Below are 12,006 nucleotides of genomic sequence, written 5' to 3'. Positions count from 1 at the left end.
CTTGATATGCTGACATTTTAAAGTTTGATATAGTCCCATTTGTCTATTTTCACTTTTGTTGCCTGTGATTTTGGTATTTTATCCAAGAAATTGAGGGAGAAGGAAAGGAACAATCAGTTAGGTAGACAGCTAAGGCCAGCCCTTGGAGAAGCAGCCTGCCTGAAAAATCACAGCTACAAGCAAAATAGAGCAGCTTAGGCAAAACTCAGGCTGTACCTGCATAGATAAGCAGGCAGGGTCCAGCATGGATGCCTTTCATTCTTCGTGTAATTGGCCAGCTCCCAGGAAAAACTTTCCTCCCCTTTTCAGGCATATACATAGTGGACTCTGTGGGAACTTGCACAAGGAGGATGCGGCCTTACCTAAAACAAACCCACAGTGATACAAACAAGAGAAGCCATGCTTTGTGCTTGCCTAGAGACATACCCACATCTGTAGAAGATAAGGGAAGTTGCACAGACAGCTTTATTCATAAGAGAAGTTACTCAAACAGCTATAGAGATGAGAGGAGTTTCTTATAACATGTTTTGAATTCAACTGTAAAAATGGCATCCCACTTGGGCTCCCCTCTCTGCTGTGGAGAGCTTTCTTCTTTTGCTTATTAAACTTTTGCTTCAACCTCACTCTTTGTGCCCACGCTTCTTAATTTTCTCAGTCATGAGACAACAAGTTCAGATAACACGTTAGACAATGAGACCATTGACCCTTACCTGTTTCAAATTTTTTTTCAAATCCAAGGCCATGAAGCTTTCTCCATATGTTTTCTACTAAGAATGTTATATTTTTAGGCCCTTAATCTATTTGGAGTTATTTTTTGTATATGGTCCAAGGTAAGGGTCCACCTTCATTCTTTTGCTTGTAGATATCTAGTTTTTGCCAACACTGTTGAGGAGATTGTCCTTTTTCCATTGTGTGGTCTTGACACTTTTTTTGAAGATTATCCTAACATATATGTAATGTGGCAGGTGATCAACAACTTTCTGGGCTGGTGACACAGGTGGTAGGAAGAATTTACCAACACAGTTGTAGGTAAAAAAAGACAGGTTTATTAGAGAAAGTATGAAAATACATTGCAAGGGTGCAACAGGCAGGTCAGCAAGAGAGAAGCTGACTGCTAGGAAACAAAGGCTTGCTGGGGATTTTGTAGAGTGGTGCTTATGTTGTGTGCAGAAGAGGGCTTTGTGCAGTACTAATAATGTCAAGGTTGCAGTGAACTAACTTCCATTTTTCTATCAGGTGGGGGCCTGGTGATGGCTGGGCTCAGGCAGATTTTGAGTTATTTGCACAGCAGGGCTGTGCGTCCTGGACCATGAAGAAAGGCAGACCTGTGGCTTATCTGCTTTCTCCTTTTCCTTCCCTTCGTCCAGCCAGCCTGACTCCTTTTCCCTAATTAGGACTCCACACGCAAGGGTTTGTTCTGTTCTAGAACAGAGACAGATCGATGTATCTATCTTTATACCAGCATTATAACTTCTATGTCTTGACCAATTACAACTTTAGTATCTCTCTCGCCTGTCCTCTGTTGTGGGAAGTCAGGGACCCTGAATGGATGGACCAGTTGAAGCCATGGCAGAAGAACATAAATTGTGAAGATTTCATGGACATTTATTAGTTGCCCAAATTAATACTTTTATAATTTCTTATGCCTGTCTTTACTGCAATCTCTGAACATAAATTGTGAAGATTTCATGGACATTTATCCCTTCCCCAATCAGTACTCTTGTGATTTCCTATGCCTGTCTTTATTTTAATCTCTTAATCCCGTCATCTTTGTAAGCTGAGGATGAATGTCACCTCAGGACCCTGTGATGATTGCGTTAACTGCACAAATTGTTTGTAGAGCATGCGATTTTCAGAGAACAAGGGAGATAACCTTAAAGTCTGGCTGCCTGTGGGCAGGCAGGACAGAGCCATATTTCTCTCGTTACTGAAAACGGGCAAGATAAATATCACTGAATTATTTCCCTAGTAAGGAATATTAATAATTAACAGCCCTGGGAAAAGAATGCATTCCCAGAGGAGGCCTCTAAAATGGCTGCTCTGGGGGTGTCTGTCTTATGCAGATGTAGATAGGGATGAAACACGCCCTAGTCTTCTGCAGTGCCCCCAGGCTTGCTAGGATTAGGAAATTCCAGCCTGGCAAATTCTAGTCAGACCAGTTCTCTGCTCTTGAACCTTGTTTATCCATGACAATGTGTGCACAGCTGGACATGGAAGTTCATTAGTGATTCTAGTTTCACTCTGACCTTGTAATCTCGCCCTGACCTCCTGCCTTGTGATCTTTTGTCGCCCTTGAAGCATGTGATCTCTGTGACCCACACCCGATTTGTGCACTCCCTCTCTTTTGAAAATTGCTAATAAAAACTTGCTGGTTTTGTGGCTCAGGGGGCATGATGTAACCTGCCGACATGTGATGTCTCCCCTAGACACCGAGCTTTAAAATTTCTCTCTTTTGTACTCTTTCCCTTTATTTCTCAGACCAGCTGACACTTAGGGAAAATAGAAAAGAACCTACGTGAAATATTGGGGGCTGAATTTCCCCCAATAGTCCTCCCTATACAAGAGATAAATAAAAGATACTCATAGTACTGAGTATCTTCCTGCAGCATTCAATCTGGAGCAAAGCCTGCTTCCTTAAACCCTTTCCAAAAATCCCCAAATAAAAGCCCAAAATCTGTATAGGATCTTCCTAACATCCTCGTGCTGAGATGCCCTGAAACTCTCCATAGCTCATGACTGAGTAAGAAAACCAACTTGCTTCATTAAAGGTGGTTTCGGGTAGTCCTGGCTGGAGGACATTGACTTACAAAAATATAGGATTAACATCTTCAAAATAAATAGACAGTAAACATCAACAAGGATTCACACACCAATAATGAAATTGGGCAGAAAAAGGAAAAATAATCATAAGATGCAAAGTACAGATGGCTTTATAATACTGAAAATAATTGTACTTCAAATGCATAAAATGACGCTTCTGATTCGGCCGGCGCGACCTTTATTTCACATTTGAGTTCAGCTGCTCCTGATGTCTCTTTCCTGAAAATTTCAATATTAAAAGCCAGAGAAACCCTGTATTTGGGAAAGCTTATCCTTTACCATCAACTTTGGGGTGGGGGTCAGAGGGAACACGGGAGGAAAGGCGGCGCTGAATGGGGCCGAAGCTCCGCCCCTTAGCCATAAGTCCATTTTCCTGCGGCCAACGTGGTCCTCCAAGGGAGCAGCTGAGCCGCTGAGGCTGGCGAGTCCCAGGGGAAGGATGTTCTAGCCGGAGCCTACTCGATGGTAGGGCAGGAGCCGCCTGGTCTCTGGGCGCGGCCATGTTGGAGGCTCCGGGCCCGAGTCATGGCTGCGAGCCCTGCAACCCCAGTGCCAGCAGAGCCACCTGCGCCGGGCAGATGCTGGAAGTGCAGCCAGGACTGTATCTCGGTGGGGTCGCGGCCGTCGCGGAGCCAGACCACTTGAGGGAAGCGGGCATCACGGCCGTGCTAACGGTGGACTCGGAGGAGCCCAGCTTCAAGGCGGGGCCTGGGGTCGAGGGTCTGTGGCGCCTCTTCGTGCCAGCGCTGGACAAACCCGAGACCGATCTGCTCAGCCATCTGGACCGGTGCGTGGCCTTCATCGGTCAGGCCCGCGCTGAGGGCCGTGCGGTGTTGGTGCACTGGTGAGTGGCCGGGTCAGTGGGCGACGTGCCCCGCCAAGCACCCCTTTCCTTCCGAGGCCCTCGGGAGGACGAGAGCGCGGTCACGCCGCGTGAACCTCCTCCAGCTACCTCCCGCAGGAGGCGTGTATCCAAGAGAGGAGGAGGCTGGAGGCGGGCCCCTGGCATGTGCAGGCTTTCATTCCTTCATGCTTTAGTTGGTTCTTCCTGCAGCAACAGAGGGCAGGGTAGGTGTCATCCGATAAATGACAAATTACCTACGCCCCAAGGAGTTTACAGCTCTGTTGGAGAAGCTAGACACCCACCCCGATGATTGTAATGCAGATTAGGTTGCTTGGTGTCTTGTAAACAGGATTTACAAAGATTTAAGGTTCAATGTTTTTGTTTGGGATGGGTAGGGGGTGGTTGATGAAGAGGAGAATTGGTTTGGATCTAAAGGATCCCTGGGCTTTACCTAGGGAGGAGATAGTTGCAGCAAAGACAAAAAGAAAATGGGAATTCCGGCAGGGCGCGGTGGCTCACGCCTGTAGTCACAGCACTTTGGGAGGCAGGCGGATCACGAGGTCAGGAGTTCCAGACCAGCCTGGCCAATATGGTGAAACCATGTCTCTACCAAAAATACAAAAATTAGCCGGGCGTGGTGGCGCTCGCCTGTAATCTCAGCTACTCGGGAGGCTGAGGCAGGAGAATCACTTTGAACCTGGGAGGCAGAGGTTACAGTGAGCCAAGGTTGTGCCACAGCACTCCAGCCTGGGCAACACAGCAAGACTCCATCTCAAAAAAAAAAAGAAAAAGAAAAGAAAATGGGAATCCCTAAGCAGTTCTTGGTTGGATTGGAGTATAATAACAATAGTTTAAATTTATTGAGCACATAAAAGACAGAAGATAGTGATAGAATCGAAAGAAGTCTGGGACCAGATTTTGAGGTCCCTAAATGCTAAGATGAAAGGAGATTGGATTTGTTTTTGTTTTGTTTTATTTATTTTTATTTTGAGATAGAGTCTTGCTCTGTCACCCAGGCTGCAGTGTAGTAGCCTAATTACAGCTCACTGCAGTCTCAACCTCCCAGGCTCAAGTGATCCTGCCGCCTCAGCCTCCAGAGTAGCTGGGACTACAGGCACGCACCACCACATCCGGCTAATTTTTTGTAGAGGTGGGGTCTCACTTTGTTGCCCAGGCTGGTCTCCAACTCCTGGGCTCAAGCAATCCCGTACCTCGGCCTCCCAAAGTGCTGGGATTTCAGGGGTAAGTAAGCCACTGTGTCTAGCCAGGAGTTTGGATTTGTTCTGAGCCATTATAAAAATTTAAAAAATTACTGTTATTATTTTTATATAGGTAATACAGTCACATGGTTCAGAATTCAAAAGGAAAAAGGAATAATTCTTTTGTATCTGATAATATTTCAGAGGCAATGGGCTTATCTGAGAAGTAAAAATGAAGTGGGCCTAAACTTTACTATTAATAGGGGGCTGGGTTTTGTGTGTGTGTTTTTAATTGTTGCTATTTGCTGTTTTATTTTAAAGGTCTCTTTTTCAGTCACGCAGGAGTCAGTCGAAGTGTGGCCATAATAACTGCTTTTCTCATGAAGACTGACCTACTTCCCTTTGAAAAAGCCTATGAAAAGCTCCAGATTCTCAAACCAGAGGCCAAGTGGGTTCTTTTTTTTATACTAATAATTCTGCTTTTGTGATGTTATTTTAAGAAAATGAAACTTTGTATTTCTTTATCATTACAGGATGAATGAGGGGTTTGAGTGGCAACTGAAATTATACCAGGCAATGGGATATGAAGTGGATACCTCTAGTGCAATTTATAAGCAATATCGTTTACAAAAGGTTACAGAGAAGTATCCAGGTAAGTAATAATCACTAGTGTGTAATGGACTTTCTAAATGTCATTTACTTTTGGCATTGCATGCATTACCTCACTTCCAGCAATCCCCGAGAAACTATTGTTTCTTTTTGAAACTGATTTAGCCAGAAATAGCTTATTCAAAATCACATGGTTTATAAATGGCAGGGTCGGGATTTGAACTCGGTCAGCCTGTGCCCAGAACCTAAGTACTTAAATCACTGTCCTCTCCTACCTTAGCCTGATTTCTCAACACTAGAATTTGATTTTTTTTTTTAATTTTAATTTCTGAAGTTAGCACTTCTTGCCTCAATTTGACATTAACTGAATTTATCTGAAAATGCAGTTGATTTTGACAAATAAATACATTTTAGTTATATCATATAGAATTGCAGAATTTACCTCAAGAACTCTTTGCTGTTGACCCAACCACGGTTTCACAAGGATTGAAAGATGAGGTTCTCTACAAGTGTAGAAAGTGCAGGTAAAATATTTTGTATCCTTTGGATATTTTATCTTCTCAGTAACTGAAAAGTAGCTAAAGTTTTATTTTCTTAAATTTCTGTAGGAAGATTTTGTTTAATTGAATAATATAGAAATTTTTAGTTCAGATCTGTTTTCAGGAAGAGTATAAATTCTTAAAAAGAGAAATAATCAGATTGTAAGGGTTATTGAAAATTTAAGTAGCGTAATCAGTGTTACATTATTTTGTCCTCTAAGCAATGTCACACATATTGCTGGGTGCGGTGGCTCATGTCTGTAATACCAGCACTTTGGGAGGCCCAGGCAGGCAGATCACCTGAGGTCAGGAGTTTGAGACCAGCCTGGCCAAAGTGGTGAAACCCCGGCCAGGCGCGGTGGCTCACGCCTGTAATCCCAGCACTTTGGGAGGCCGAGGCGGGCGGATCACAAGGTCAGGAGATTGAGACTATCCTGGCTAACACGGTGAAACCCCCTCTCAACTAAAAATACAAAAAAATTGGCCAGGCGTGGTGGCCGGCACCTGTAGTCCCAGCTACTCGGGAGGCTGAGGCAGGAGAATGGCGTGAATCCAGGAGGGGGAGCTTGCAGTGAGCCGAGATTGCGCCACTGCAGTCCAGCCTGGGCGACAGAACGAGACTCCGTCTGAAAAAAAAAAAGTGGTGAAACCCTGTGTCTATTAAAACTACAAAAATTAGCTGGCTATGGTGGCAGGTGGCTGTAATCCCAGCTACTCAGGAGGCTGAGGCAGGAGAATCAGTTGAACCCAGGAGGGGGAGGTTGCAGTGAGCCATGATCACACCACTGCACTCGAGCATGGGCGACAGAGTGAGACTCTGTCTCAAACAAACAAACAAACAAAAAAGAAATACTGCACATTTAATCCATGTTTTCATCCTTTTGGAAGTCATTAATGTTTTTGTTTGTTTGGGGATTGCAGGCGATCCTTATTTCGAAGTTCTAGTATTCTGGATCACCATGAAGGAAGTGGACCTATAGCCTTTGCACACAAGAGAATGACACCATCTTTCATGCTTACCACAGGGAGACAAGCTCAATGTACATCTTATTTCATTGAACCTGTACGGTGGATGGAATCTGCTTTGTTGGGAGTGATGGATGGACAGGTAAGAACATATTTTATTTTCTACAATTTTATTTTATCATCTATATTTTATTCCTTCTTGCATTTTATTTTATTTTATTTTATTTTTTATTTTTTTGAGGCAGAGTCTCGCTCTCTTGCCCAGGCTGGAGTGCAGTGGCCAGATCTCAGCTCACTGCAAGCTCCGCCTCCTGGGTTCACGCCATTCTCCTGCCTCAGCCTCCCGAGTAGCTGGGAGTACAGGCGCCTGCCACCTCGCCCGGCTAGTTTTTTGTATTTTTTAGTAGAGACGGGGTTTTACTGTGTTAGCCAGGATGGTCTCGATCTCCTGACCTCGTGATCCACCCGTCTCGGCCTCCCAAAGTGCTGGGATTACAGGCTTGAGCCACCCTTCTTGCATTTTAAACTCTTATTTTAACTAGTGTTTTACTCCATTTAATTCCTTTATTTCTGAAGATTATATCTTTCTAATGTAGATAAGCCTATCAAAAATAAAATATTTTTAGCTGATCCAAAATAGTGAACTACTTCTGGTTGAGAGCCCTGGTCTAAGTTAATAAATTTCCTTTAAGGCTATTTATATTTTTTCAAATATAAGACTAACATTTATTTTTAAACTAATTAGAATATGTTGGCTGAGCACTCATGCCTCATTAGCTCATGCCTGTAATCTGAGCACTTTGGGAGGCTGAGGCGGGAGGATCGCTTGAGCCCAGGGTTTCAAGACTAGCCTGGGCAACACAGTGAGACCTCATCTCTATAAAAGAAAGTAAACAATTTTTAATTAAAAAAAAAAGAAAAAATGTAACAAAATTTGAACTTTATAATAAGAGTAGGGTAAATCAGGGATTTTAAAATTAGGTTAAAAGTTCTTTCTTCTTCTCTGTTGGCTTCCTGTATGTGTCTCTCTTTATTTTCTGATCTTTTAGGAAATTGAAATTTAGTATGTTTTACTATGAGATTCTTTTTCATTTCCAGTTAAATAATGCAGCTCATCCTCTTGCTCCTATAACCAGTGTGTGGGGAAAAAAAGAAAAACAAAGAATGCAGTTCATGTGACATTTTACATAAAAAAGTGTTTAACTTGGTGGGAGTGTGCCATGACAGCCACATTTCTCCTTTAGGTTTACTTGATATTAATGTGATGGTATTCTATAATAATAATTATAATAATGATTTTGAAAGTTTGTATGGTTTGTATAAAAGTTTGTATAGTGGCTATTTTATGAAACCCTTTCACTATATTATACCATTTGAAGAATGCCATAGCTTTATAAAATAGGTAGAGCAGTTATATTCATACGTTATGCATGAGGAAACTGCTTATGAAACCTTTTCACTATATTATACCATTTGAAGAATGCCATAGCTTTATAAAATAGGTAGAGCAGTTATATTCATACGTTATGCATGAGGAAACTGTTTTTTTTTTTTTTTTTTTTGAGACGGAGTCTTGCTCTGTAGCCCGGGCTGGAGTGCAGTGGCCGGATCTCAGCTCACTGCAAGCTCCGCCTCCCGGGTTCACGCCATTCTCCTGCCTCAGCCTCCGGAGTAGCTGGGACTACAGGCGCCCGCCACCTCGCCCGGCTAGTTTTTTGTATTTTTAGTAGAGACGGGGTTTCACCATGTTAGCCAGTATGGTCTGGATCTCCTGACCTCGTGATCCGCCCGCCTCAGCCTCCCAAAGTGCTGGGATTACAGGCGTGAGCCACCGCGCCCGCCCGGCCAGGAAACTGTTTATGAGTAGTGTCTTGCCTAGAAAGTGGTACCCTATGATCAAACTCACATTTTCAGATGATGCTGCTTTTTAAAAAAACAGCCTTATTATAGTATAATTCACATACATACAATTTACCTATTTAAGGTGTACAATTCAGTGGTTTTTAAAGTGTATTCACAGTGTTTTTTGCAACCATCATGTATTAGTTCATTTTCACACTGCTATAAAGATAGTACGTGAGACTGGGTAGTTTATAAAGGGAAGAGGTTTAATTGACTCATGGTTCTGCATGGCTGGGGAGGCCTCAGAAAACTTATTATCATGGTGGAAGGGAAAGCAGGCTTCTTCTTCACAAGGTGGCAGGAGAGAGAAGCATGTGTGAGGTTGAAACTGTCAAACACTTATAAAACCATCAAAATTTATGAGTACTCATTCACTATGGTGAGAACAGTATGGGGGAATCTGCCTCCATGATCCAATCACCTCCCTTCCTCCACAGGTGGGGATTACAATTTGATTTGAGATGGGATTTGGATGGGGACACAGAACCAAACCATATCACATCACAATTCACATTCCTACTCTTCTCATTCTTTTTTTTGTTTGTTTTTTTTTTGAGACAGAGTTTTGCTCTTGTTGCCGAGGCTGGAGTGCAGTGGCACAATCTTGGCTCACTGCAACTCCACCTCCCGGGTTCAAGTGATTCTCCTGCTTCAGCCTCCTGAGTAGCTGGGATTGCACTTGGCTAATTTTGTATTTTTAGTGGAGACGGGGTTTTTCCATGTTGGTCAGGCTGGTCTCGAACTTCTGACCTCAGGTAATCCACCCACCTCAGCCTCCCAAAGTGCTGGGATTGCAGGCGTGAGCCACCACGCCCAGCCTCACTTCCCATTCTTGATGGTATTATTTGTAGCAGTTAGAGGTTTTAATTTTGGTGATATCTAATTTATCAGTTTTTCTTTTTGGTGGCTTGCGAGTCTGGCTTTCTAATTTTACTTAACCTGGGAAACACACACACATATTCCAACCAAGTTAAATACATTTTTATGTGAGATTCTAAATCCTGTGCATACTTATCTGTATACATTTGATTTTTTTCTGTAGAATATATACCGAGAAGTGGAATTCCTGGCTTGAAGAATGTATTTTAAATATTAGTGATATTCCAGGCCGATATTCAAAATGCCCATACAAATTTGGTTTTCAGTAACTGAATGCATGTGCCTGTAACCCCATATCCTTGACATAATAGATACTATAAAACTGTTAACATTTTGTCAATCTGTGGGGTAAAAAATGTTAATCCTAAAATGTTTAATTGGAATTTTATGAAAATAGTCATCAACCACCATCTTTATGTATTTACCAGCCATTTACAGTTTCCTTTTCTATAAACTGCTCCCATATTCCTAGGCCCATTTGTCTATGGGTTTTGTCTCATTCATTTGTAGGAACTCTATATATTCTAGATGTTAATAGTTCATCTAATATATTGCAACTATTTTCTTCAGTCTATTGCTTATCAGATTTTTTATATGTTTTGTCATATTAAAATGAATGATATTTACATAATAAAATGTGTTAGTTTTTTTACTTATGGCTTCTGAATTTCTTTTTTATGAGACAGAGTCTCGCTCTGTTGCCCAGGCTGGAGTGCAGTGGCGTGATCTTGGTTCACTGCAACCTCTACTTCCCAGGTTCAAGTGATTCTCCTGCCTCAGCCTCCCAAGTAGCTGTGATTACAGGCACCTGCCACCATGCCCAGCTAATTTTTGTATTTTTAGTAGAGACAGGGTTTCACCATGTTGACCAGGCTGGTCTCAAACTCCTGACCTCAGGTGATCTGCCCGCCTCGGCCTCCCAAAGTGCTGGGAATTACAAGTGTGAGCTACTGCACTCAGCCCACTTCTGAGTTTTATGTCTAGTTTTCTATAGCTCAATGTTAAAAATAAAAACTCTTACCTTATACCATGCACAAATCAAAGAGCTAAACATAAAAAATAATGCTATAACTAATTACATTAGAAGAAAATGCAGTTGTCTTATTAGGCTTTTTTTGATTTATCTATTTTCCTGGAATATCAGTTTGTCTTTTTTTTTTTTTTTGAGACAGAGTCTCGCTCTGTCGCCCAGGCTGGAGTGTAGTGGCCGGATCTCAGCTCACTGCAAGCTCCACCTCCCGGGTTCATGCCATTCTCCTGCCTCAGCCTCCCGAGTAGCTGGAACTACAGGCGCCTGCCACCTCGCCCGGCTAGTTTTTTGTATTTTTTAGTAGAGACGGGGTTTCACTGTGTTAGCCAGGATGGTCTCGATCTTCTGACCTCGTGATCCACCCGTCTCGGCCTCCCAAAGTGCTGGGATTACAGGCTTGAGCCACCGCGCCCATCCCAGTTTGTCTTTAAATAGCTAAGAAACTGACTTATATGCTGTCAATACATACAATTAGTAATACAGCATGAAAATCCTAACATGCTTTTCTGTACTTTAGCCATGATGATTTTCATTTGAAATCCTAAATTACAAACTGATTTAAAAGCTATATATACATATGCCACATCCACAAAACCTTCCTTAATCAAATCATAAGCTTACCTTTCTCCCTTCAAGCTCCCTGAATACAACATTCTTCCTATGCAATAATTGTAGTCTACTATCTATTACAGTGAATTTCCAATGCATTTTATCTCACTGATTAGATTATAAACTCAAGGTGGGGACTGTGTCTTGTTTTTATATGCTATATTGATTGCCAAAGATAATGATTTGTTTTGTATAAAAGTGAATGAATAAAGTAACACCTTTGCTTTATTTCAGCTTCTTTGCCCAAAATGCAGTGCCAAGTTGGGTTCCTTCAACTGGTATGGTGAACAGTGCTCGTGTGGTAGGTGGATAACACCTGCTTTTCAAATACATAAGAACAGAGTGGATGAAATGAAAATATTGCCTGTTTTGAGATCACAAACAAGAAAAATATGAACATGATATTTTATAGCTTTGGAAGAAACTTGCAAATGATATGTACTGCCTTTGCTTCTTATCATTCATTGCAAATTGTTTATGCTGTTAACATTTCATTTGAAATGGGAGAAGATAAAGTCATTTGATGTAACCTGGAAACTGTTTTACATGGCAATCAAAGCCTTTTGATCATGTACATTTTATTTGATATTAAAATCTTTTATAACCAGA

General features: G+C 42.1%; 1 protein-coding gene across 2 annotated transcripts; it reads left to right on the top strand.

Moving 5' to 3' along the window:
• Positions 1-3,293: 3,293 nt before the first annotated feature.
• On the top strand, positions 3,294-12,006 carry DUSP12 (dual specificity phosphatase 12). Of its 2 annotated transcripts, XM_037997655.2 has the most exons (6): positions 3,294-3,664; positions 5,198-5,311; positions 5,397-5,515; positions 5,900-5,996; positions 6,933-7,119; positions 11,632-12,006. In XM_037997655.2, the coding sequence occupies exons 1-6, from the start codon at positions 3,321-3,323 to the stop codon at positions 11,791-11,793; spliced, it is 1,023 nt and encodes a 340-aa protein (XP_037853583.1). In that variant the 5' UTR covers positions 3,294-3,320; the 3' UTR covers positions 11,794-12,006. The 2 variants fall into 2 exon arrangements, with proteins under 2 accessions (XP_037853583.1, XP_037853584.1); XM_037997656.2 differs by lacking the exon at positions 5,900-5,996 and having other exon boundaries at positions 7,037-7,119.

The sequence above is a fragment of the Chlorocebus sabaeus genome, chromosome 20, assembly GCF_047675955.1.
Source record: "Chlorocebus sabaeus isolate Y175 chromosome 20, mChlSab1.0.hap1, whole genome shotgun sequence".
NCBI lineage: Eukaryota > Metazoa > Chordata > Mammalia > Primates > Cercopithecidae > Chlorocebus > Chlorocebus sabaeus.
Note: the sequence above shows the minus strand (reverse complement) of the source record. Positions and strands in the feature narration are given on the sequence as shown.

Coding starts and splice junctions, on each gene's coding strand:
- DUSP12 (XM_037997655.2), top strand. CDS start 3,321: ATGTTGGAGGCTCCGGGCCCGAGTCATGGCTGCGAGCCCTGCAACCCC. Junction 5,312..5,396: donor ATTCTCAAACCAGAGGCCAA/GTGGGTTCTTTT, acceptor TTATCATTACAG/GATGAATGAGGGGTTTGAGT. Junction 5,516..5,899: donor GGTTACAGAGAAGTATCCAG/GTAAGTAATAAT, acceptor TATATCATATAG/AATTGCAGAATTTACCTCAA.